General features: G+C 43.8%; 1 protein-coding gene across 1 annotated transcript in view; it reads right to left on the reverse strand.

Annotated features, from left to right (window-relative positions):
- Positions 1-22314, reverse strand: part of LOC103076593 (glycine receptor subunit alpha-4) — a 29570-nt gene that overhangs the window by 2084 nt on the left and 5172 nt on the right. The window contains exons 4-8 of the mRNA XM_007447584.1: positions 21798-22021; positions 21586-21668; positions 19625-19765; positions 16519-16733; positions 3654-3803 (exon numbers count right to left, since the gene is read on the reverse strand). Of these exons, the coding sequence (XP_007447646.1) occupies positions 3654-3803; positions 16519-16733; positions 19625-19765; positions 21586-21668; positions 21798-22021 (813 nt within the window). The remainder of the gene's footprint in view (positions 1-3653; positions 3804-16518; positions 16734-19624; positions 19766-21585; positions 21669-21797; positions 22022-22314) is intronic.

Raw genomic sequence — 22314 nt, forward strand, 5'->3', positions numbered from 1 at the left:
GAAGAGAATCTTAGCTACAAAGTACTTGGCAGAACAAGCAATTACTCCTTGCCCCACCACTGCACAAGGGCGTGATGCCCTTCAGCCTTTAGAAAGAGTGGCACCTTTGGCATAGAGAAGGGTCTCTCTAAGTTTGCCCACCAGAGAGCCTTGCTATTCAATCCTCGAATTTTCCAGTCTCTGTGGAGATAGTGGTACACGTGTAGGCGAGAGGTAATTCACTCCTGTGGTGGTGCTTTGACCCTGAGTTGTTGTGGTGAGGCAGCCTCAGTTCTCTCCTGAAAGTTCTTTACATAACCTGTCACCACAGGCCTTGGCTCACCTCATCTGTATTCTGTAATTCATTTTCACACTGTTTCTACCAGAGAGGTTGTGCTGGACCCATTTTATAGATGAAGAACCAGAGGCAAACAAAATATCTCCCACATAAGTGAACAATGAGGGGGTAAATAAAATGATTTTTCCTTTTGCTTTCCAGTTCAGAGTCCCTCAGACTCCCTGTTCCCTGCTGCTCATCCTGATACTCTCAGCTCTCCAGCCAGAGGATACAAGCATGGAATATATTTGTTTGCAAAAATCTCTGAAAGAGAAAGTTGAATCCAACTGCTCTTTCTGTTTCTATAGATCTAATTATTTCCCCTTTTCTCCAATCACAGTAAATCTAAAGGGAATTATTGGAAAATATTCCAAGGCTGGAAAAAGCTATTTCACACAGGAGAGAAAATATGGCCAATAGAATGTCACCCTTGGCTCTTTTTAATTTTAACATGTTGCACCACTTGTAGTTGGGGGAGCAAACATGAGTGGCCTAAAATTCAAGGGTGGAGATCCTGGATTTGGGTATTACCTATTTAGGCCAAATTCTGAGGGTGTGTGTGTGTGTGTGTGTGTGTGTGTGTGTGTGTGTGTGTGTGACAGTGGAGGCTTAAACTCCACTTTGTGGCTTCCATGGCTGTTGAAATAGAACATTTCTGTGGCAGATATCTATAGGGGAGGAGGGCTGGGGAGCTAGAGAGGAAAGATATTCCAAAACCAAGCTGGGGCGGGAATGCACGGTGTGGAGATGGGAAGGAGGGATAGATATTGAGTGATATATATTGAAGTGAGAGAGGAAATTGGAGAATGGGGGAGGATCCTGGGGGATGGAAAGAGGCAAGCAGGGTTCTGGGATCAAGCGCCTGAGAGGATTTGGCAATAGTTTGAAATTTCTTCCATTTCTCAAGTTATTCTATTGATAATGGTAAGGCTTTTTCTCTCTCCATCTTGAAAGAGAGCCCTTGCCAATCAGCCTGCAAAGGTTGGTGGAGTAGATTCTGTGGCTGCTGTGTCCAGAACCTGGTGCCAGGGCCTGTTGAGATTATAAAAAAGGAGAGACAGACTCTTCCCTGCGGGGTTTCTAGACAAGCTGGGAAGACAAAGTGGAAATGTCTGGGGAAAAAAATTGAGCTATTGGGTTGCCCAAAAACCCGAACGAACTTTTTGGCCAAGCCATTATTTTAGACTGTGACATGGAAGGAGATCACCATGCTGTGGAGATGGGTGGTTGAGGAGAGATTTGAGAACAACAGAATGAAGTCTGGAGCTGGGTGAACAGCTGGCTGGCTTCTAGAATACTCCTAACTTGTTCTTGACTAAGGGATCCCTGAAAATCATATGGATTCTCTCTCTCCCTTAAGAGGGCTCCTCTCAAGACTAAAAACTGCTCCTCTAGCTGGAACAGCAGGGCCCAAAGAGAGGTTCTAGGAATGGATTAACCCTGCATCAACTTTTTCAGCCTGATCAGTGACCTCTAGGATTCTGCTACATTTCTTCTGGGTTGGCAGTGGCTTTAGGAAACTCAAAAAGGGACAGGACTAATGGCACAGGTTTTGGTTTTCAGGTTTTATTTATATTAATCATAAGCCCAGTCCACTTTGAGGCAGGACCCAGGTGCCTAAGCAGGGCCCAGGCTGATGTTATAACTTTGCAATTACTGAGCACGGGTTATATGACAGACTTCATTATGAAATCAGGATCACCCTATACATGACCAGGAGGGGATAGGCCGTGGGCAGTTGGAGGTTGGAGAGGTACAGGGAAGGGGGAGGGACTAGTGTCAACCTGGAGTAGTTCTACAGTAACTGCAGCAGTCTTCTGTTGCCAGGACACCCACACAGGCAATCTAGCTGGCAAAAGGACTCCGGAACTGGTTGGCAGCCTGCTCTTCTTTCCCAAGGTAGGCATTGAGAAGGCATCAAGATCAAAACCTCTATAAAGATAAGATTTTGGTACCTGCGGGCAGGCTTGACACAGCTAAACAGGAGGTGGGGACAGTTAGCTTAGAAAAGAGTGCATCTACTTTTCTTGCCCTTCTGCCAAGTCCATATATTTTTTCTAAGTCTCAGCACTGGATACGAAGGCTTTTAGGTCTCTTGAAGAATCGGTCCTACTCAAGGAGATGTAGTTATGGATCAATCCACTAGAGGGCGGGTTTCCCAGGACACAACTCAAGGACTTAAGCCAGGCAAGAATTGATAAATTCCGACAAACCACTAGATGAGGCAGGAGCCCTGCCCTCACCAGAAAGGGACCTTAGCAAGGAACATGAAATCCCGGAGGATAATTTTAGTGCAGACATATGGTAAGGGTACTCCAGGAGCAGCTGAAGTGGGAGGTGGGATGTTAAGAAGAGAGAAGAACCTTAGTGCTAGAGTGGCCCCGAAAGGCTAGAGCCAGTGGGCTTAGATAGAACATTGTTTCCTCTCCCCCAAGAGGTCATATGTGCCTGCCTCTTGGCTTTGGAGCCTCCAGATAAGGCAGAAAACAAGGAGTCAGAGCTCAAGACAGGCCAGAGCTCTGTGTGTCTGATGATTAAGTGACCGGTATGTAGCTCAGCAAAGGCTTTTAGCTTTGCTCATAATTGGGCACTGGCTTCTGTGAGAGTGGCCCAGGCACCTCTATTGTCATGGCAACGTACCTAGCACCTATGGTCTGGGTAACGGTGGGGAGGAAGAACTGCCTCTGTTGTCATGATGACAAGATCCCTACTCTATTTCCCCAGGTGATCACTCTACTGTAGAAGAAATGGGGTTAACAAACAAGAGCGAGGGAGAACAACAGCTCATGCCCAACAACTCTGATGCGCCCAGTGAAGATCAAGGTGAAGAAATCTAACAGCCAGAAGAGGCAAGTGATGGTTTTTCAATTCCACTTTAGTTATGGGGACCCTTTTATAATGCTCCCCTAGAAAGGCAACAATGCCTGATCTGAATTTTTAACCACCAAACAGTATATGACAACTTGGGGTACCTTCCTCCTGGGTGGGAGGAGAGTCAGGAGCAACCACTAATTATTCTCAAAGCAATCTCATGTTAACTAACTTGACAAGGTTCTAATATTGGCTAACATTTTTCCAGTGCTTACTATGCCCATGCTCTTAATCAGTCTGCTAGACTGCCCTACAGGAATTAAGGTCCCATTGGACAGAAAAAGAAATGGAATCAAAGAGGTTAAAGTACTTAGCTTATTTGTGACCAGCTTGGGACTAGAATCCAGGGTCCTGATTGCCTGTCTAGTCCTTGCAGCCTAGGTCAAGTCTTGGTTTGTGGGAGGAGTAGTAGGGAGGAAGGAGTCCAAAGGAGAAAGGAAGTGGGCCCCTCCCTAGTTATACTCACCATGCGTTGGCGCCTCTGCCTTCTTCGAAGTCGCATGAATTCCTTATGCTGACGGGAGACAAAATTGACAGCAGCATACTCCAGCAGGGCAGCGAACACGAAGAGGAGGCAAACAGCCATCCAGATGTCGATTGCCTTCACGTAGGACACCTGCAACATCCACCAATGGAGCAGTCAGCTTTCCAGGAGTCCTTCCATGGCCTGTCCAGTGAGTTGCCAACCCATATCAACTGCCTGCTGTTCTTCAGTTTTATCCTGAATTTCTTCTGGTTTTTAAAGAAGCTTCCCATGATATGTCCCATTGTCTGAAGGCCCATGTCAAAGAGATCGGGCTACCCATCATCCTTCACCTCTCTGCCCTCTCCATCCTCCCCTTCCATCTGCCTTTCCTCCCTACACTTCTTTTCCTTTCTTTCTTCTTTCCTTGCTTCTGCTTCTGCTTCTTATTATTCTTTTCATTCTTGCTTTCTGACTCTTTTCCTTCAATGAAAAGCAATGAACATGAATGCTGTATTTGCTTGCCTTCTGTTCTCTCCTAGGGTCATCACAGCTGTGGTGGTAATTGGGTGGGGTGCGTTATTCCCATGTGAGACACATGAGGACATTGGAGGCCTTGAGGGGAAAAGACTTAGCCAAGATTACCCAGTGAGAAGATAGCAGTAGGGCTTGGATATCCTGGGCTTTCAATTCAGTGGTGCTGCCGTTACCTAGGCTGTAGTATCAATATCAGACTAGGAGGTCCTTCCTTTCCTCCCTCCAACCCTATTCTTCCTTAACCTTGTGATTTTTTTCCTGCTGTTCTTTGTGAGAGACCCTGGTGGGGATTTGAACTGAGTGGTGAGTGAGGGCCTCATGTCTTACAATGAAGAGCAGAACAGGGCAGGGATCCCAATGGAGTGTACAATTCACCCACTGCTATGGATGCTTCTCTCACTTAAGGCACTGCTGGCATCCACCTATCCATTCCTTAGTGCTCTCCTCTACTACCTGCCTTGGTAGCCTTTAAGTACAGTCCTGCGTTTGAGGATACGAAGGGCCAAATGTAAGGGACTTGAGCATCTGCTGATTTTAGTATCTGCAGGGGGCCCTGGAATCAATCCCCCACTGGTACTGAGGGATGACTGTACTTTTCTCTCCCATTTCCCTTGTAAAGAGTGAATGCTCACTTCTCCTGAAGCAGGGTTGTGGCTGGGTGGGACCAGAAGGGAGGCCAGAGCTCAGGTTTATGAAGTCCTTTCACGTCCTCAATCAGATCACCTCCGTACATTGTTTTGAGCAGCTGAGCTCACCTTATGGGGCTCCCCAGCAGGAGTAGGACTAATGACAGGCAACTTTTTTCATCAGCCTCTGCTATGTTGGACAGTGAGGTTGCTGCAGACTCCAGGTAAGGAGCAGGTCTCACTAGAGAAATCTTCCACCTCAGGAGTTCTTAACCAGGGCTGACTCCCCCCAACCCCACCCCACCAGGGGCCTTTCAAAATGTTTGGAGACATTTTTGGTTGCACAATTTTGGGGTGGTGCTGGCAACTGGCATCTAGTGGGTAGAGGCCAGGGAAGCTGCTAAATATCCTACAGTGTACAGGACAGCCCCTCCCAACCCACACATTAAAGAAAAATTATCTCACCCAAAATGATGATAGTGCTAAGATTGAGAAACCCTAGGAAGACACTGGAACTCACCAAAAAAGATACCCCACATCCAAATACAAAGGAGAAGCCATAATGAGACGGTAGGAGGGGCGCAATCACAGTAAAATCAAATCCCATAACTGGTGGGTGGGGTGACTCACAGACTGGAGAACACTTATACCATAGAAGGCCACCCACTGGAGTGAAGGTTCTGAGCCCCACGTCCGGCTTCCCAACCTGGGGGTCCGGCAATGGGAGGAGGAATTCCTAGAGAATCAGACTTTGAAGCCTAGTGGGAATTGATTGCAGGACTTCGACAGGACTGGGGGAAACAGAGACTCCACTCTTGGAGGGCACACACAAAGTAGTGTGTGCATCGGGACCCAGGGGAAGGAGCAGTGACTCCAGAGGAGACTGAACCAGACCTACCTGCTAGTGTTGGAGGGTCTCCTGCAGAGGCGGGGGGTGGCTGTGGCTCACCGTGGGGACAAGGACACTGGCAGCAGAGGTTCTGGGAAGTACTGCTTGGCGTGAGCCCTCCCAGAGTCTGTCATTAGCCCCACCAAAGAGCCCAGGTAGGTTCCAGTGTTGGGTTGCCTCAGGCAAAACAACAAACAGGGAGGGAACCCAGCTCCATCCATCAACAGTAAAGCGGATTAAAGTTTTTTTTTGTTTGTTTTGTTTTTTTTGCGGTAAGCGGACCTCTTATGGCCTCTCCCGTTGCAGAGCACAGGCTCCGGACGCACAGGCTCAGCAGCCATGGCTCTCGGGCCTAGCCGCTCCACGGCATGTGGGATCTTCCCAGACTGGGGCACGAACCCGTGTCCCCTGCAACGACAGGCGGACTCTCAACCACTGCACCACCAGGGAAGCCCCGCAGATTAAAGTTTTATTGAGCTCTGCCCATCAGAGCAACAGTCAGCTCTACCCACCACCAGTCCCTCCCATCAGGAAACTTACATAAGCCTCTTAGGTAGCCTCATCCACCAGAGGGCAGACAGCAGAAGCAAGAACTACAGTCCCACAGCCTTTGGAATAAAAACTACATTCACAGAAAGATAGACAAGATGAAAAGGCAGAGGGCTATGTACCAGAAGAATGAACAAGGTAAAACCCCAGAAAAACAGCTAAATGAAGTGGAGATAGGCAACCTTCCAGAAAAAGAATTCAGAATAATGATAGTGAAGATGATCTAGGACCTCGGAAAAAGAATGGAGGCAAAGATCGAGAAGATGCAAGAAATGTTTAACAAAGACTTAGAAGAATTAAAGAACAAACAAACAGAGATGAACAATACAATAAGTGAAATGAAAACTACACTAGAAGGAATCAATAGCAGAATAACTGAGGCAGAAGAACGGATAAGCGACCTGGAAGACAGAATGGTGGAATTCACTGCTGCGGAACAGAATAAAGAAAAAAGAATGAAAAGAAATAAAGACAGCGTAAGAGACTTCTGGGACAACATTAAAGGCAACAACATTCACATTATAGGGGTCCCAGAAGGAGAAGAGAGAGAGAAAGGGCCAGAGAAAATATTTGAAGAGATTATAGTTGAAAACTTCCCTAACATGGGAAAAGAAATAGCCAGGAAGTGCAGCAAGTCCCATACAGGATAAACCCAAGGAAAAACATGCCGAGACACATAGTAATCAAAATGGCAAAAATTAAAGACAAAGAAAAATTATTGAAAGCAGCAAGGGAAAAATGAAAAATAACATACAAGGGAACTCCCATAAGGTTAACAGCTGATTTCTCAGCAGAAACTCTACAAGCCAGAAGGGAGTGGCATGATATACTTAAAGTGATGAAAAGGAAGAACTTACAACCAAGATTATTCTACCCAGCAAGGATCTCATTCAGATTCGATGGAGAAATCAAAAGCTTTACAGACAAGCAAAAGCTAAGAGAATTCAGCACCACCAAACCAGCTCTACAACAAACACTAAAGGAACTTCTCTAAGTGGGAAACACAAGAGAAGAAAAGGATCTACAAAAACAAACCCAAAACAATTAAGAAAATGGTCATAGGAACATACATATCGATAATTACCTTAAAAATGAATGGATTAAATGTTCCAACCAAAAGACACAGGTTTGCTGAATGGATACAAAAACAAGACCCATCTATATGCTGTCTACAAGAGACCCACTTCAGACCTAGGGACACATACAGGCTGAAAGTGAGGGGATGGAAAAAGATATTCCATGCAAATGGAAATAAAAACAAAGCTGGAGTAGCTATACTCATATCAGATAAAATAGACTTTAAAATAAAGAATGTTACAAGAGACAAGGACACTACATAATGATCAAGGGATCAATCCAAGAAGATACAACAATTATAAATATATATGCACACAGCATAGGAGCACCTCAATACATAAGGCAACTGCTAACAGCTATAAAAGAGGAAATCGACAGTAACACAATAATAGTTGGGGACTTTAACACCTCACTTACACCAATGGAGAGATCACCCAAAATTAAAATAAATAAGGAAACAGAAGCTTTAACTGACACAATAGACCAGATAGTTTTAATTGATATTTATAGGACATTCCATCCAAAAACTGCAGATTACACTTTCTTCTCAAGTGCACATGGAACATTCTCCAGCATAGATCACATCTTGGGTCACAAATCAAGCCTCAGTAAATTTAAGAAAATTGAAATCATATCAAGCATCTTTTCTGACCACAACGCTATGAGATTAGAAATGAATTACAGGGTAAAAAACGTAAAAAACACAAACACATGGAGGCTAAACAATACGTTACTAAAAAACCAAGAGATCACTTAAGAAATCAAAGAGGAAATCAAAAAATACCTAGAGACAAATGACAATGAAAACACAACGATCCAAAACCTATGGGGATGCAGCAAAAGCAGTTCTAAGAGGGAAGTTTATAGCTATACAAGCCTACTTCAAGAAACAAGAAAAATCTCAAGTAAACAATCTAACCTTACACCTAAAGTAACTACAGAAAGAAGAACAAACAAAACCCAAACTTAGCAGAAGGAAAGAAATCATAAAGATCAGAGCAGAAATAAATGAAATAGAAACAAAGAAAACAATAGCAAAGATCAATAAAACTAAAAGCTGGTTCTTTGAGAAGATAAACAAAATTGATAAAACATTAGCCAGACTTATCCAGAAAAAGAGGGAGAGGACTCAAATCAATAAAATTAGAAATGAAAAAGGAGAAGTTTCAACAAACACCAAAGAAATACAAAGCATCCTAAGAGACTACTACAAGCAACTCTTTGCCAATAAAATGGACAACCTGGAAAAAATGGACAAATTCTTAGAAAAGTATAACCTTCCAAGACTGAACCAGGAAGAAATAGAAAATATGAACAGACCAGTCACAAGCACTGAAATTGAAACTGTGATTAAAAATCTTCCAACAAACAAAAGCCCAGGACCAGATGGCTTCTCACAGGTGAATTTTATCAAACATTTAGAGAAGAGCTAACACCCATCCTTCTCAAACTCTTCCAAAAAATTGCAGAGGAAGGAATACTCCCAAACTCATTCTATGAGGCCACCATCACCCTGATACCAAAACCACACAAAGACACTACAAAAAAAGAAAATTACTGACCAATATCACTGATGAATATAGAGGCAAAAATCCTCAACAAACTACTAGCAAACAGAATCCAACAACACATTAAAAGGATCATACACCATGATCAAGTGGGATTTATCCCAGGGATGCAAGGATTCTTCAATATACACAAATCAATCAATATGATATACCATATTAACAAATTGAAGGAGAAAAACCATATGATCATCTCAATAGATGCAGAAAAAGATTTGACAAAATTCAACACCCATTTATGATAAAAACTCTCCAGAAAGTGGGCACAGAGGGAACCTACCTCAACATAATAAAGGCTGTACATGACAAATCCACAGCAAACATCATTCTCAATTGTGAAAAACTGAAAGCATTTCCTCTAAGATCAGGAATGAGACAAGGATGTCCACTCTCTCCACTATTATTCAACATAGTTTTGGAAGTCCTAGCCACAGCAATCAGAGAAGAAAACGAAATACAAGGAATACAAATTGGAAAAGAAGAAGTAAAACTGCCACTGTTTGCAGATGACGTGATACTATATAGAGAGAATCCTAAAAATGCCACCAGAAAACTACTAGAACTAATCAATGAATTTGGTAAAGTTGCAGGATACAAAATTAATGCCCAGAAATCTCTTGCATTCCTATACACTAATGATGAAAAATCTGAAAGAGAAATTATGGAAACACTCCCATTTACCATTGCAACAAAAAGAACAAAATACCTAGGAATAAACATACCTAGGGAGACAAAAGACCTGTATGCAGAAAACTATAAGACACTGATGAAAGAAATTAAAAATGATACCAACAGATGGAGAGATATACCATGTTCTTGGATTGGAAGATTCAATATTGTGAAAATGATTATACTATCCAACGCAATCTACAGATTCAATGCAATCCTTTTCAAATTACCAATGGCATTTTTTATGGAACTAGAACAAATCATCTTAAAATTTGTATGGAGACACAAAAGACCCCGAATAGCCAAAGCAGTCTTGAGGGAAAAAAACGGAGCTGGAGGAATCAGACTCCCTGACTTCAGACTATACTACAAAGCTACAGTAATCAAGAAAATATGGTACTGGCCCAAAAACATAGATCAATGGAACAAGATAGAAAGCCCAGAGATAAACCCACGCACCTATGGTCAACTAATCTATGACAAAGGAGGCAAAGATATACAATGGAGAAAAGACAGTCTCTTCAATAAGTGGTGCTGGGAAAATTGGACAGCTACATGTAAAAGAATGAAATTAGAACACTCCCTGACACCATACACAAAAATAAGCTCAAAATGGATTCGAGACCTAAATGTTAGACCAGACACTATAAAACTCTTAGAGGAAAGCATAGGAAAAACACTCTTTGACATAAATCACAGCAAGATCATTTTTGATCCACCTCCTAGAGTAATGGAAATAAAAACAAAAATAAACAAATGGGACATAATGAAACTTAAAAGCTTTTGCACAGCAAAGGAAACTATAAACAAGATGAAAAGACAACCCTCAGAATGGGAGGAAATATTTGCAACAGACAACAGACAAAGGATTAATCTCCAAAATATATAAACAGCTCATGCAGCTCAATATTAAGAAAACAAACAACGCAATCCAAAAATGGGCAGAAGACATTTCTCCAAAGAAGACATACAGATGGCCAAGAAGCACATGAAAAGCTGCTCAACATCACTAATTATTAGAGAAATGCAAATCAAAACTACAATGAGGTATCACCTCACACCAGTTAGAATGGGCATCATCAGAAAATCTACAAACAACAAATGCTGGAGAAGGTGTGCAGAAAAGGGAACCCTCTTGACCTGTTGGTGGGAATATAAATTGATACAGCCACTATGGAGAACAGTATGGAGGTTCCTTAAAAAACTAAAAATAGAATTTCCATATGATCCAGCAATCCCACTATTGGGCATATACCCAGAGAACACCATAATTCAAAAAGACACATGCACCTCAATGTTCATTGCAGCACTATTTACAATAGCCAGGTCATGGAAGCAACCTATATGCCCATCAAGAGATGAATGGATAAAGAAGAAGTGGTACATATATACAACGGAATATTACTCAGCCATAAAAAGGAACGAAATTGAGTCATTTGTTGAGACTTGGATGGACCTAGAGACTGTCATACCGAGTGAAGTAAGTCAGAAAGAGAAAAACAAATATCGCATATTAATGCATGTATGTGGAACCTAGAAAAATGGTACAGATGAACTGGTTTGCAGGGCAGAAGTTGAGACACAGATGTAGAGAACAAATGTATGGACACCAAGGGGGGAAAACCGCGGTGGGGTGGGGATGGTGGTGTGCTGAATTGGGCTATTGGGATTGACATGTATACACTGATGTGTATAAAATTGATGACTAATAAGAACATGCAGTATAAACAAACAAACAAAAAAAACAACTAATACTAAACTTTCTTTGGGTTATTTGTATGGAAATATGTTAATATAAATGTTTCAGACATTATATGAAATTTCTAAAAATTTTATAAGTTCTGGTATAATGTTATAAGTCATAATTCTAGTTATTACTTTAAAATGTATATCTCAGAAATAACTAAATTTCCTTGTCAATTGCATTATTATGAACTTTCATCAGATCTCTAACCGTGGTCATTTTTAAGTCTTTTGTCATTTACAGACAGTTCTGGGTGTACTCTGATGCTTTTGCAAATGTGTTCCTATAAAAGTGTTTCATCTTCAAGGAATTCATGGAAAAGACTTTGACAAGTACAGGTTTCTGGTAACTGACTATACTGCCGAACAGAATGAATAAGCATTTTCAGAACTCTAATGGAAAACTGATGAATTCATAAAAGTGCTAACAAAAGATCAAGATGAAAAAAATTAATTACATGGGACAGAGTGAACTGATGAGGATGATTATAGTTTTTGTGACTTTCTTTTGGAATAAAAAAAAAATCCCACAAGGACTCAGAGGCAAAAATATACAAATCAAGTTTCACTGCAAAGTAAAGGAGCTGTTACACTGGAGGATTACTGGACTGAATGTTAATATTATAACCTAGTATGAGTGTGTTTCGTGTTTGGTAATTGCAATCATTGTTGCTTTTATTGTGGTCATCCATTTACATGCTTGGTGTCAGTTTATCTCTTGTAAAAATAAAATGCAGTGAGTGTGTGTAAAAAAAAAAAAAGATTGAGAAACCCTGCTCTTTTTCTTTTAAGGCAGTTCCACTGAGATGGTAGTGGTGGGTTGCTAGGCAGCCCTGATTAAGCATCCCTTGGTGTTTCCACTTTGCCACCTACTAAGAGGTCATCCTATTTCATTCACCATCTCCCAGTCCCACTGTGACCCCAGGGACGTTAAGTGCTACAAAAATCCTTAATGAGGTAATGACAAGGGAGGTCCACTAAGGACTTTGGACCATCAAAAGAAAAGGACACCTTAAGCAGCAGGAAGAAAGTCTTGTTAACAATACATGTGTCAACAATACACCTTAAATACCTGTGGAATCCATCCACTTGCTATCCTGGCTCATCTGAAGGAGTGCAACAGTTTCCTAAATGGTCTCCCTGCATCTACGCTTGCCACCTGCAATCTGTTCTCCAAACAGCAGCCAGAATTTTGTTTTGAAAATGTAAGTCTGATCATATCACTCCTCTGCTTACAACCCTTCAGTGGTTCTCCATTATCCTTCCGATACAGTCACTGCTCCCCTTAGCATGACATCTAGCCCCTGCCTACTACTTCAGCCTCGTCTTGCCCCTTGCAATCTATGACCCTGCCATGATGACCAATTTCAGTTGTCTCCCAAGGAGATAATCTCTCTCTGTATCTCTCCTTTACCTCGATAACTTTTACTGCAACGTTCACTTCAGATACCGTATCCTCTGAGAAGTCTTCCCTAATCATCCTAGTTTGGGTTGGTTGCCCCTACTGTATGTGCTCAGGTTATCTACACCTTCTTAGCATCCATCAAATATATCTGGCTATTTCCTTCACTAGACTGTGAGCTCTTCAGTGGCAGGGACTGTTTCCATCGTGTTCACTGTGCCTAGCTGAGTGCCTGGCACATAGTAAGTATTTTTTGAATTAATGAATGGATGGATAGTTTGTATTTGTCTCTGCTGGCTTCTGTTTGTTCTCTTGGCCCTCCTTGTTACTACTTGCCCCAAGAGATGTGAGCCATTTAGATTACAAGATTTTGAAAGAATTGGGTCCCTCCTGCCCACTGCAACTTTAGGTCTAATCTGTCAGTGTCTGGTAGAAACTTCCATTTAACCCTTCCATTATGCACTGAGCCATCTGCAGTTGTATAGATCAAGAACCTGGCAAAGAGATAGCCATGGGTGCCTTTGAGAGCCCTAGCCCTCATAAAGGCAAAGAAGGAGTGGCTTCCAGGAGCACGGGGAATGGTCCAGCTGAGTTCCCTTCCCTTAAGGGAGCCTCTGCTGCTCTCATCCTGGACACTAGAGTTGTACTGGGGGTGGAATTGCTGTGGCTTTCAGAAGCCCCTTACCTGGCACTACCTTTTTCCTTGGGGCTCCCATAAAATCTAATGTTGCAGAAACTCAAGAGTGAGCGGAAGTTTCCTGACTTAGTCCCTTGCTCTGTGGGGCTGGCCAATGAAGCTATTTAGTTTGGGGTGCATGCCTACATATTTTGCTTCTTGGCCAATGAGGCCAAGAAACGGTCCCCAACATAGAGAACAGACTTGTGGTTGCCAAAGGGGAGGTGGAGTTGGGAAGGGAAGTACTGGGAGTTTGGGATTAGCAGATGTAAACTGGTATATATAGAATGGATAAAAAACAAGGTCGTACTGTATAGCACAGGGAACTACATTCAATATCCTGTGATAAACCATAATGGAAAAGAATATGAAAAAGACACATATTTCTCTATGTGTATAACTGAGTCACTTTGCTGTACAGCAGAGATTGACACAACATTGTAAATCAACTATACGTCAATAAAAATATATATACGTAAAAAGAAAAGGTCATCAAAATCTGATAAGGCATCGAATACTGCAACCCGCACCCCAAATCAAACCAAATCAAACAATCCTCCAACAAAGTCCACTTTTTCCATAAGAGAAAATGAAGTGATTCCTGGGAGCAGATGCATTGTGCTTGCTCACAGGAGGGGACTGGAGGAAGAAGTTCTCTCAGCAAGAATAAGGCATAAATTGCAGCATTTCCCGGAGTTAGAGGAGAATCTCCTTCTTGTGTGGCAGCGGCAATAAACAAGGGCAGGGTTCTTAGGTCTGAACTACTTTTCTGCCTCTGGCCTTCATACAAGGCCACTACTGCAGCCCCACCTGGCCCTGTAGCCCTCGCCGAATCCCAGTATGCCTCTCAGAGCCTCTTCAATATCCTTGTCCATTTAGGAAATACATTTACAGGCCTACCTCAGAGATATTGTGGGTTCGGTTCCAGATCACTGCAGTAAAGCAGATATTGCAATAAAGCGAATCACACAAATCTTTTGGTTTCCCAGTGCATATAAAAGTTATGTTTCCACTACACTGTAATCTCTAGTGAGTGTGTAATAGCATTATGTCTAAAAAAACAATGTGTATACGTTAATTAAAAAATACTTTTTGCTAAAAAAATGCTAAGCATCATCTGACAACGCAGAGTTGCCACAAACCTTCAAGTCATTAAAAAACGCAGTATCTGCTAAGTGCAATAAAGCGAAGTGCAATAAAAAGAAGTATGCTTGTATAGGAAGTGATCTCTGACAACTTCCCTTAGGACATTAGATCTTTTTTTTTTTTGCGGTACGCGGGCCTCTCACTACTGCGGCCTCTCCTGCCGCGGAGCACAGGCTCACGGACGCGCAGGCCCAGCGGCCATGGCCCACGGGTCCAGCCGCTCCACGGCATGCGGGATCCTCCTGGACCGGGGCACGAACCCGCATCCCCTGCAGCGGCAGGGGGGGGCCCCCCCCCCCCCCCCACAAGCCGCCGTTGAAGCAAGGCCCATCCGCACATGTCACCCCGCTCACCTCACACCGCAACCCGTAGAACCCACGGGGACAGGTGCATTCAAAGGACCCCAGGGTCTCCTGGGCACAGGCAAGAAGACTTTGGATCAGCATCTCCTTAGAAATCCCATCCCTCTCCTTAGTCTTTTTTTTTTTTGGCCACCCGGTGCGGCATGAGGGATCTTAGTTCCCTGACCAGGGATTGAACCCGTGCCTCCTGTGGTGAAAGGGCACGAACCCGCATCCCCTGCAGCGGCAGGCGGACCCCCAACCACTGCGCCACCAGGGAAGCCCAGGACATTAGATCTTAATCTGAGTTTTGTCACTATTTATCCCTAGAGGGCTTAGGACCACCTCAAAGGTTTCCTGGTGACTCAAAAATGATTGGAAACACCACCAGCTGCTTTAGGCCTAGGTCTACCACCCAGCTCTTTCCACCTAGACTCCTAATAATTATAACAATAGTTATCATTTATTGAGTGGTTATTATGTGCCAAACACTATTCTCTGTGTTAATACATTATCTTATTTATTACTTGCAATAACCCTATGGAAGAGGTAATATTTCCATGTTACAGGTGAGGAGACTGAGACATTAAGGTCTTTACCTAAGATCACCATTAGTAAATGACAAGGCGGGGACTTAAATCAAAATCTACCTGACTCTATTCTGTTACTCTTAACCACTATTACCCCCACCCCCACCTCCCCACTATATAGCAAATTTGTAAATTAACTCTGGGTGTCTGGATTACCCCTTGTTTAAGTCCCCAGTAAAAATCTTCTTAAAAATAAACACTGGGAGATGGGCGATCACAGGGCCTGGTTTCCATCAATACAGAGCAAGAGGGAATATATTCACTGGAAGATCTGCAAAAGCTGTGTTGTTTTGGTTTCCCATTATTTCTCCATTGCCTAGTACAGTGCCTGGTACATAGTGCGTGCTCAGTAAATATTTATTGAATGAATGAATGAGTTTGCTCCCTGATTTTCTCAGAGCCTTGCTGACTGTAAGGACTTTGAGGTGATGAACTCTAAATTCTGCACATGAAGACATGAGGCAGGGAGAACCTAGGCCCAGTTCCATCAGCACAGATCTCTCTGCATAATCAAAATATCACCAGGCCCTAGGAGATCAGAGTCTACTGACTTTCATTGCTATTTGCTACCTCAAAGTTTACTCACCCCAAAAGAAGGGACATTGTCTCTAGAGTTCTTTGTAATAGTATCCGATTTCCGACATAGCAAGAAACAGATGTCGGATTGTTTGATTGTTTCTTGTGAAGCATGACCTTGAGAAAGTCATTCTATCTCTCTGGGCTGTAATGCTCTCATCTGTACCGTGAGGGAGTGGGACTTTCTACTTGCTAAGGGTCTTTTAATCTTGGACATGCTAGTATTTCCTGATGAAAATCAAAGTAAGTCAGCACTGTCTCTACTCGTTCCCCAGCCAGACAGCTTCTGCAACCCCAGCCTCCACACTGTTGGCAATGTTATTAGTGGTATGTTCTGGGGGAAGAGAATGCAGGCCACCTGCTCTTGCTCGATGGCTCTTCTCTACCTTAAATCCAAGGAAAATAGTCAGCAGGAGGGAACAGGGGATGAGTGGGAAATGGGGAGCTCTATGGCAAGCAAGTTCCCTTTCATGTCTCTTCACCTTAGGCAAAGAGGCCCGGGAGCCAGAGCTCTGAGTTGTCATGGTGAGCACAGTGGTGATGCCTAGGCCCACCCGGGCAGGGGCAGCATCCATGTTGATCCAGAAGGAGACCCAGGACAGGATGACGATGAGTAGGCTGGGGATATACATCTGAATCAGATAGTAGCCCATCTGTCGTTCCAGGTGAAATTTTACCTCGATGCAGGTGAATTTCCCTGCAAGGAAAGAGGTGAGGTATCAGGCTCCAGGTCCCCAGCCTGCAGCTGAGCTGAAAGGCAGGACTAGGGCAGCTCTATTTCTGTGGGCCAGCCTCTGGGCACCTAACCTGTGCCAATAAATGAGCCTTTCGAAATGGCCCCAGGGAGCACCAGATTCAAGTTTTGAGGAAACTCTCAGAGAAGCCACTGGGGACTTGACCTCTTGCTCCCAGCACTTTAGTTGCCAGCAGAAGGCCTTCCCCGTGACAGCACTGCAAGAGGATTAAGGGTGGGAGGGCTCCAGAGCCAGACTGTATGGGTTTGAATCCTGAACCTTCCACTCACTAGCTGTGTGACCTCAGGCAAAACACCTAAGCTTTTAAAGCTTCAGTTTCCTTGCCTGTAAAATAGAGTAACAACAATATCAACTCCATCATTGGGCAGTTGTAGGAATTAAATGAGATAATGTATTTGAGGTGTTGAGCACAGTAGGTAGCTGGTACTATTATCATGATTAACAAAATGAGCTTAGACTCCACTCAAATCTCAGCAGCCTAGCTTGTGCGTGCTGGGACCCTTGAAGCTCTCTGGCAACGATTCACTGAGATAAACACCGCCTGTGTCTTAAGCAAGTAAGAGCAGGATAGCAAACATCTGGAAACAATGTCTAGCAGAGACCAGTTCTGGACAGCAGGCAGCGGGTTCCCAGAAAGCATCTGGCAGCAGCATTCTATTCCACCCACAAAAAGTGCATTGGCCCCAGGCACATGTGCCAATGCTTGCCTCCTCTGCCAGCCATCTTCATTTTACCCTGCTTTCCATCCCCAAGGCTAAGAAAACACTAGCTCAGAGCTTCTGGCAGCAGATGCTTAGGATAACCAAAGCAAAAAACAGAGGATGTGTATATTATTATTTTATTCTGGCCTAGGCTTGCTCTTAATAGGACTGTCTGATTCCTCAAGGTTAGTGATTTCATCAGTGACTGATTATGGCTTTGACATGCTGTGTGATGCTGTGATCTCCTACTCTTCCCTGAGTCCACCCACCCTGGGCTTCTTGCCATGACATGTTTTGGCTAGGTATCCATATTTTCTTTCCTTTCTTTCCTTCCTTCCTTCCTTTTTTTATTTTTATTTTTTGGTGATAGCAGTTTTGTTTTCAATGACAAAATTAACACTTGTTTAGCACAGAACGAAAGTGAGAAGTAGAGAAAGAATAATAATATTCATAAGCTTACATTTGTCAAGCCCCTACTAAGTGTCCTGACTTTATATAGTTTATCTCATTTAAATCCCATAGCAACTCTTTGGGGCAGGTCAAATTATTATTTCCCATTTTATAGACAGGGATACTGAGGCTCAAAAAGATTAAGTTATGTTGCTCAAGGGCACCCAACTAGTAAATGGTGCAGCCAGAATTCAAACTCAGCTCTATCTGACTCCAGAGTTCTTGCTCTTACCTGTTGTATCATACTGCTTTAGAAACGCTTAGTGCTATTTCCTCCCAGGGTTTTTAAACACATGCTTTTGGTTTGTTTCTTTCATCACAGTAGAATCATTCTGTGTATATAACTTTGAATCTTACCCTTTTCCACCTGAAGTTTCCCATGTTGATATAAGCACCTTGCAAGCATTCTTTTTAAACGTCTGGATAATATCCCACCAAGCAAATGCACTATGTAATTTACTTAACTTCCACCCTATTGGTGGATATTTAGAGCAGTTCCAAGTTTTTGCTAGTATAAACAGTGACCCAGGAACCCTCTTGGGGTCTAAAGTCAATATGATATTTTGGAATATTTCCTCATAATAAATTCCAGGCAGTGGAATTCCTGGATCAACAGGTAGGCAAACAAATTTAGCTTCCAGACTGAAGTTTCTTAGCGTGCCCCCTGGACCATCTGCATCAGAATCCTCAGGATGCTTGTTCAAACACAGATTTCTGGGCATCACTCCAAGCGCACGTAATCAGAATCTCTGAGAGGCAGAACCCAGGAATCAATATTTTAACAGGCTCCCCAGGGAAATATAATGCACACCAAAATTTAAAACCCCCCAGTCTATATACAAAATGCCAGTTTTTTTCCCTAAAAAAGGTTATACCAATTTCCACTCACGCCAGCATTTTCTAAATTCAGTGGCTCATTCGTCTCCCCAGCTACCTGCACCTCCACATTCACACACAAATTCATAGGGCTGCACCCAAAGCATATCAGCACACCATTGGAGTGTGATCTCCCCTCTTCAGTTTGTGGCCTCTATCTCAGTGTCATAGCTCTTCACAGCCAAATTGCCAGGGGAAATGAGGAGCTAGCAGGATTATGGAAGCTGCAGGGGGCAGATGCTCAGGCTGGAAAACCAGCTCCTCTCCATTTCCTGGCACGCTTTTCACACCTGGGAAACCAAGCCAATTCACGAGAGTTGAGCAGTGGGGACAGTGGTAGGAGGTGTGGACGGTAAGCCAGCTGGTGACCTGAATTCTCTTCTCTCCTGGTTCAGTGAACTCATTGACTACTCCCAGATGTAGATTCCCCACTTTCCACGTGAAGTTGGCCCCAGGACAGGTGGAACACTCCTGCCACTCACTGGCACAGGACCATTTGTTCTGCAGCGTGTGATAGGGACATAAACAAGGGCTTTGGCATTAGACAGATCTGGATTTGAATTATAAATCAGCCATTTACTAGCTGTGTGACTTGGCCAACTGATTCAACTTCTTAGAACCTCAGTTTTCTCTTTCTGAGAAATGGGGCTGATCACCTCTACCATAATGAGATAAGTCATATGAAGCACTTAGCGCCACATCTGGCACAGACTGGACCTTCAGTAGAGGCTAGCTGCCTTGCCCCTTTCCCTCCCATCTGGAGGCCCTCTTGTGGCCCACAGCCAGTAAAGATCTTGGGTTTTTACCTGTGTTGTAGCGCTTGGTACAATAGCCTAGATCCTTCTCATCCCGCAAGATAAACTGGGGCAGAGTCAACCCCTCAGCCACTTGGACAGCAGGAGAATCTTCCAGCCACTCAAACATGAGGTCATTCATGGTGTAGCCAACTGAAAGTGACAGAGATGGCAGAGGACTGCAGAGTGTGGTGGTTGGATGGGGCCAGGGAGAGGGTTAGAACTGGCAGGAAAGAACAAATGAGGAATAAGGCCTGGGTTTTAGGAGTTTCATGCTCATCTTGGAAAGGAAAACCATTTGGAAGAGGGTCAATTGCCTCATGGGCCCAGCCTAAGTGGGTAAATCAGAAAGATTCCTCTCCTACCTAGTTCTCAAGCTTTAGAAAGGCCCAAAGAAGAGAAATTATTCTGGCAGACCTAGAAAGCACATCAAAAGGCTTGGAAAGATGTCAAGGAAACCAGCTGGGAACCTCCTGCCCCATCTCAAACCCAGGGGAGTAAGCATGTGTACCGACCACATCTTGAGCTGAGCCAGCCTCAGAGCTGGGGCTTCTGCCACCTCACTCCAGGGAGGAAAGAGCTATTTATACCTTGCCAGTCATGCATGGGACAATGTGCATACCACAGACTCCCAGCCAGAGTCCTGACCTGGGGCAAATTGGGAGCTAACATTGAAAATGCCAAGTTGCTCACAGATAGCTAGCAGTTCGTGAAGGCTCTTGCCACGTAGATGACTATACTCACACGTCGGGTAGAAATGGGAGCAGAAACACCAAGGCTCACGGATGTCCAGTGCAGGGCCTTGGCCCAGAGTAGCTTTGTGACTTTGGGCAAGTCACTATCCCTTCTGTAAAATGCTCCACCTACTTTTCAGAGGGGGTAATGAGGACCTGGATGTGAAGGTGGTTTATGAACTCTGTAAAGCTGACCACATAGGACATATTCTATCCATTACTGTTATTGTATGTTGGAAACAGGCTGACAAGACTTCTTCTTTGAGGATCAAATGAATATCTCCTGATCCCACAGTCTCACTTGTTCAGGAGATGGCAAAGGAATGGACATGGGCGATGGTCCAGCCTTGCTATCCTTTAGCTTCTCTGCACTTAGGGCAGCCTCTGCAGGTTGGCACCCCCTGCCCTTGGTAGCCCTTGGCTGACCTTGCTATGGTGGGCACTGTCCTATGCCTAGAACTGTCCTCTGCCACCTCTCTACAAAAGCTATCTGTACATACTACTATATGTAAAATAGACAAACAACAAGGACCTACTGTATAGCATAGGGAACTATATTCAATATCTTGTAATAACCTATAATGGAAAAGAATCTGAAAAAGAATATATATATATATATATCCGAATTATACTATATTCATCTTGTAATAACCTATAATGGAAAAGAATCTGAAAAAGAATATATATATATATATCCGAATTATTTTGCTGTACACCTGAAATTAACACAACATTGTAACTATACTTCAGTTAAAAAAAATTATGTGTTCACAAGGAATCAGGGTTCAAAGACTCCCCCCTTCCCTGCCAACTCTGGATTTTTATAGGCATCTTTTTAAAATTTTTTTATAGGCATCTTGAATGTCTTAACTCAGGGGAAGTAAAGGTAAAATTACTTCAGGCACTGTGAGAGGGAAATTATATCTGGACAGAGGAGGTATCCCTCAAATGACCCTCCATATCCAGCATAAGCACATTTGTATGTAAGGCTGGAGCCTTCCCATTCCCCGGCCCTGTGGGACAGCCAGACCTGCCAATAGCAAAGGGATGGAAAAGCACACTGGGCTGAGTGTTAGCAAGCCCTGGCTTCTAGTCTCACCTGTGCCAAGAGCTCACTGTGTGTGCTTGGGGAAGTTCATCCCCACTCTGGGCTGCCCTTCTCCTGTCTGGACTATCATGGCATGGGGTTAACTAGCTGGTATCTCAGGCCTCACTCTATGACTTTCTAGGGACACTTACAGCTCTCCAGCTGCATCGTGCAGGTCTGGATATCCATGGGGAAGTTCTTCAGGTCCATTGGGCAGGATAAAATGAGAGTCAGCCTGGCAGGGACAGTAAGAAAGAAGTTAGGCCGGCTTACTGTGCCTCAGCACAGCACAGGGAACCCTCCGCCCACCCCACAGCCTCTACCCCTTTTGCTCCGAGCTCTCCTGGCTGTACGCCAGCTGCACCTGATGCTGTAGAGCACATTTCCATTCTTGAAGATGCGCAGCAACTTGTTGTCTTTGGTCACCTCGTGAAAATTGGCCCCTTTCTCATTGGCAAAGAACAGGTCTGGCTTCCAAATAGAGTCCAGCATGGAGGGATCGAGGTCCAGCGAGTCATCAGGATATTCTCCGTAGGCCAGGCGTGGGTCGCTCCACTGCTGCCGCAAGAAGATGTTCACCCTGTAGTCCTGAACAGAGATGGGCCCATCAGAGGCAGTGCTATTGCAGGGGCCTAGCAAGCCTACCTGGGCAGGAGGGCCATGAGGAGGAAATGCTGGGAGCACATCTCAGGGGCAGTGGGCATTTTCGACTGTAGAAGGAGCCTGCTTTGGGCTGATATGGCAAAGAAGGGAAGGGAAAAGACATTTATTAAACACTTGCTATGTGCCAGGCTCTCTGCTAAGTGCTTTCTTCATACGCATCATCTCATTTAAATCTCATGTCAACCCTGAGAGGAGGGTGCTGTTAAGATCCCCATTTT

Source organism: Lipotes vexillifer, unplaced genomic scaffold (genome assembly GCF_000442215.2).
Source record: "Lipotes vexillifer unplaced genomic scaffold, Lipotes_vexillifer_v1.1 scaffold1990, whole genome shotgun sequence".
NCBI classification, from domain to species: domain Eukaryota; kingdom Metazoa; phylum Chordata; class Mammalia; order Artiodactyla; family Lipotidae; genus Lipotes; species Lipotes vexillifer.